General features: G+C 59.6%; 1 protein-coding gene across 1 annotated transcript; it reads left to right on the top strand.

Moving 5' to 3' along the window:
• Nucleotides 1-216: 216 nt before the first annotated feature.
• On the top strand, nucleotides 217-3,556 carry LOC104537252 (glutamate receptor ionotropic, NMDA 2D-like; the record flags this gene model as incomplete). Its single annotated transcript, XM_010180074.1, has 4 exons — nucleotides 217-428; nucleotides 1,988-2,156; nucleotides 3,187-3,340; nucleotides 3,431-3,556. Coding segments are annotated over 4 exons (661 nt in total), but the record flags the coding sequence as incomplete, so codon positions are not given.
• Between the last annotated feature and the right edge of the window lie 365 nt (nucleotides 3,557-3,921).

Raw genomic sequence — 3,921 nt, 5'->3', positions numbered from 1 at the left:
GTAGGACCATTATGGTGACCCCGTATCCAGCTGTGACCCCATGTCCGACTGTAGGTCCTTGTTGGTGACACGGTGCCTGGCTGTGACCCCGTATCTGGCTGTAGGGCCATGCTAGTGACCCCACATCCGGCTCTGACCCCATATCCAGCTGCAGGGACATGGTGACCCCATGTCCGCCTGTAGGCGACGCGGTGTCACCCCCGGTTGTCCCCGCAGGTGGGCAGCTGGGAGCACCGCGTGCTGCGGATGAAGTACCCGGTGTGGTCGCGCTACGGGCGGTTCCTGCAGCCGGTGCAGGACGGGCAGCACCTGCGGGTGGCCACGCTGGAGGAGCGTCCCTTCGTCATCGTCGAGGGCACCGACCCCAGCACCGGCACCTGCATCCGCGACTCCGTGCCCTGCCGCCGCCAGCTCAACCGCACCGCCGGGTGGGTGACACCGCCACGGGGGGTCCCCAGCATCGTGACGCCGTGGGGGTGTCTCAAATGCCACGAGGTGTCCCTACCACCACCCTTGGGCTGTCGGAAACACCTTCAGGGTGTCCCACACACCCCTGGGGTGTCCCCACCAACATAGGGGTGTCCCCTAGTGCCATGGGGGTGTCCTTAGTGCCACCATGGGGGTGTCCCTATCGCTGTAAGGGTGTCCCAAACACTTTTGGGGTGTCCCTAGCGTCACCCCGAGGGTGTCCCCAAGGCCATGGGGGTATCCCCAATGCCACAGGGATATCCCCAATACCATGAGGGTGTCCCCAATACATGAGGGTGTCCCCAGTGCCATAGGGGGTGTCCCCAGTACCACCCTGGGGATGCTCCCATCACCTTTGGGGTGTCCCATATGCACCCAGGGTCCCCCAAATGCCACCCTGGGGGTGTCCCTGATGCCACGGGGGTATCCCAAATACCTTTGGGGTGTCCCCAATAACATGAGGGTGTCCCCAATACCATAGAGGTGTCCCCAGTGCCACCCTTAGGGATGCTCCCACCACCCTGGGGATGCTCCCAGCACCCTTGGGGTATCCCAAACACCCTTGGGGTGTCCCATACACCCTTGGGGTGTCCCATACACACCCGGGGTCCCCCAAATGCCATCATGGGGATGTCCCAGATGCCATGGGGGTGTCCCCAAGGCCATAGAGGTGTCCCCAGTGCCACCCTTAGGGATGCTCCCACCACCCTGGGGATGCTCCCAGCACCCTTGGGGTATCCCAAACACCCTTGGGGTGTCCCATACACCTTCAAGGTGTCCCCAGCATCACCCTGGGGCACCAACATAGGGGTGTCCCCTAGTGCCATGGGGGTGTCCTTAGTGCCACCATGGGGGTGTCCCTATCGCTGTAAGGGTGTCCCAAACACTTTTGGGGTGTCCCTAGCATCACCCTGGAGGTGTCCCCAATGCCATGGGGGTATCCCCAATACCATGAGGGTGTCCCCAATGCCATAGGGGGTGTCCCCAGTGCCACCCTTAGGGATGCTCCCACCACCCTGGGGATGCTCCCAGCACCCTTGGGGTATCCCAAACACCCTTGGGGTGTCCCATACACCTTCAAGGTGTCCCCAGCATCACCCTGGGGGTGTCCCCAATGCCATGGGGGTATCCCCAATACCATGAGGGTGTCCCCAATGCCATAGGGGGTGTCCCCAGTGCCACCCTTAGGGATGCTCCCACCACCCTGGGGATGCTCCCAGCACCCTTGGGGTATCCCAAACACCCTTGGGGTGTCCCATACACCCTTGGGGTGTCCCATACACACCCGGGGTGCCCCAAATGCCACCCTGGGGGTGTCCCCGATGCCACGGGGGTGTCCCCAACACCATGAGAGTGTCCCCAGTGCAATGGGGGTGTCCCCAATGCCACCCTTAGGGATGCTCCCACCACCCTGGGGATGCTCCCAGCACCCTTGGGGTGTCCCATACACCCTTGGGGTGTCCCATACACCTCTGGGGTGTCCCCAGTGTCACCCGGGGGGTGTCCCCTGTCCCCACAGCCCCCCCTCGGAGCCGGGTCCCTTCGAGAAGCGCTGCTGCAAGGGTTTCTGCATCGACATCCTGAAGCGGCTGGCGCGCGCCGTGGGCTTCACCTACGACCTCTACCTGGTGACCAACGGCAAGCACGGCAAGAAGATCGACGGCGTCTGGAACGGCATGGTGGGAGAGGTGGGCACCCCAAAAATGGGGGGTGACACCCCAAAATATTGGGGGGACACAGCCCAATATTCAAGGGTATGGGGGGAGCACCCACAGTGCACATAGAGGGGGGTTTGGGGGTCCACAGTGGCCATAGAGGGGGTTTTGGGGGTCCACAGTGACCATAGAGGGGGTGGAAAGGGATGGGGGGAGAGGTGGGACCCCAAATTGGGGTGGTCCATTAACCCCCTCCTCATTAACCCCCTCATTAATTAACCCCCTCATTAATTAACCCCCTCATTAATGAACTCCCCAGGTGGTGGACATGGTGGTCGGCTTGTTAACTGTTAACCCCTTCCTCATTAATTAACTCCCTCATTAATTAACCCCCTCATTAACCCCCTCATTAATTAACCCCCTCATTAATGAACTCCCCAGGTGGTGGACATGGTGGTCGGCTTGTTAACTGTTAACCCCTTCCTCATTAATTAACCCCTCCTCATTAACCCCCTCATTAATTTAACCCCCTCACTAATTACCCCCCAGGTGTTCTATGGCCAGGCAAACACGACCATTGACCATTAACCTCATTAACCCCTTCCTCATTAATTAATTAACCCTCTCATTAATTAATTAACCCCGCAGGTGTTCTACGGCCAGGCGGACATGGCCATGGGCTCATTAACCCCTTCCTCATTAATTAACCCCTCCTCATTAACCCCCTCATTAATTTAACCCCCTCACTAATTACCCCCCAGGTGTTCTATGGCCAGGCAAACACGACCATTGACCATTAACCTCATTAACCCCTTCCTCATTAATTAATTAACCCTCTCATTAATTAATTAACCCCGCAGGTGTTCTACGGCCAGGCGGACATGGCCATGGGCTCATTAACCCCTTCCTCATTAATTAACCCCTCATTAATTAACCCCTCACTAATTACCACCCAGGTGTTCTATGGCCAGGAGAACATGGCCATTGCCTCATTGACCATTAACCTCGTTAACCCCTTCCTCATTAATTAATTAACCCTCTCATTAATTAATTAACCCCGCAGGTGTTCTACGGCCGGGCAGACATGGCCATCGGCTCTTTAACCATCAACGAGGAGCGCTCCGAGATCATCGACTTCTCGGTGCCCTTCGTGGAGACGGGGATCAGCGTCATGGTGTCCCGCAGCAACGGCACCGTGTCCCCCTCCGCCTTCCTGGGTACGGGGACGCGCGGGGACGGGACACGGGGACACCGGGACCCCTTTTGTCACCCGTCCCGGTGTCACCGCGTCCCCGCTGTCCCCCCAGAGCCCTACAGCCCGGCCGTGTGGGTGATGATGTTCGTCATGTGCCTGACGGTGGTGGCCGTCACCGTCTTCGTCTTCGAGTACTTCAGCCCCGGCGGCTACAACCGCAGCCTGGCCAGCGGGCAGCGTGAGTGGCTGTTGTCACCTTGTCACCCCCCCACGGGGACATCGGGGGACGTCTGGGGACACAGGGAGACATGGGGAAGTGGTGTGGTGGTGGCACTGTTGGTGTTGGCACCGTGGGGTGTTCCCATGGTGACATCGGGACTGTGGTGACGCTGTCCTCACGGTGACAACGTCTCTGTGCTGTCCCCATCCCCGTGGTGACACCGTCCCCATCCTTAGGGTGACATCCTCCATTGCTGGCCCTGTCCCCACTGTCCCCATCCCCATGGTGACACCGTCCCCATCTCCATCCTCATGGTGACGCTGTCCCTGTGCTGTCCCCATGGTGACACCGTCCCTGTCCCCACTGTCCCCATCCCCATGGTG

The sequence above is a fragment of the Mesitornis unicolor genome, unplaced genomic scaffold (assembly GCF_000695765.1).
Source record: "Mesitornis unicolor isolate BGI_N332 unplaced genomic scaffold, ASM69576v1 scaffold22302, whole genome shotgun sequence".
Taxonomy (NCBI): domain Eukaryota; kingdom Metazoa; phylum Chordata; class Aves; order Mesitornithiformes; family Mesitornithidae; genus Mesitornis; species Mesitornis unicolor.
Note: the sequence above shows the minus strand (reverse complement) of the source record. Positions and strands in the feature narration are given on the sequence as shown.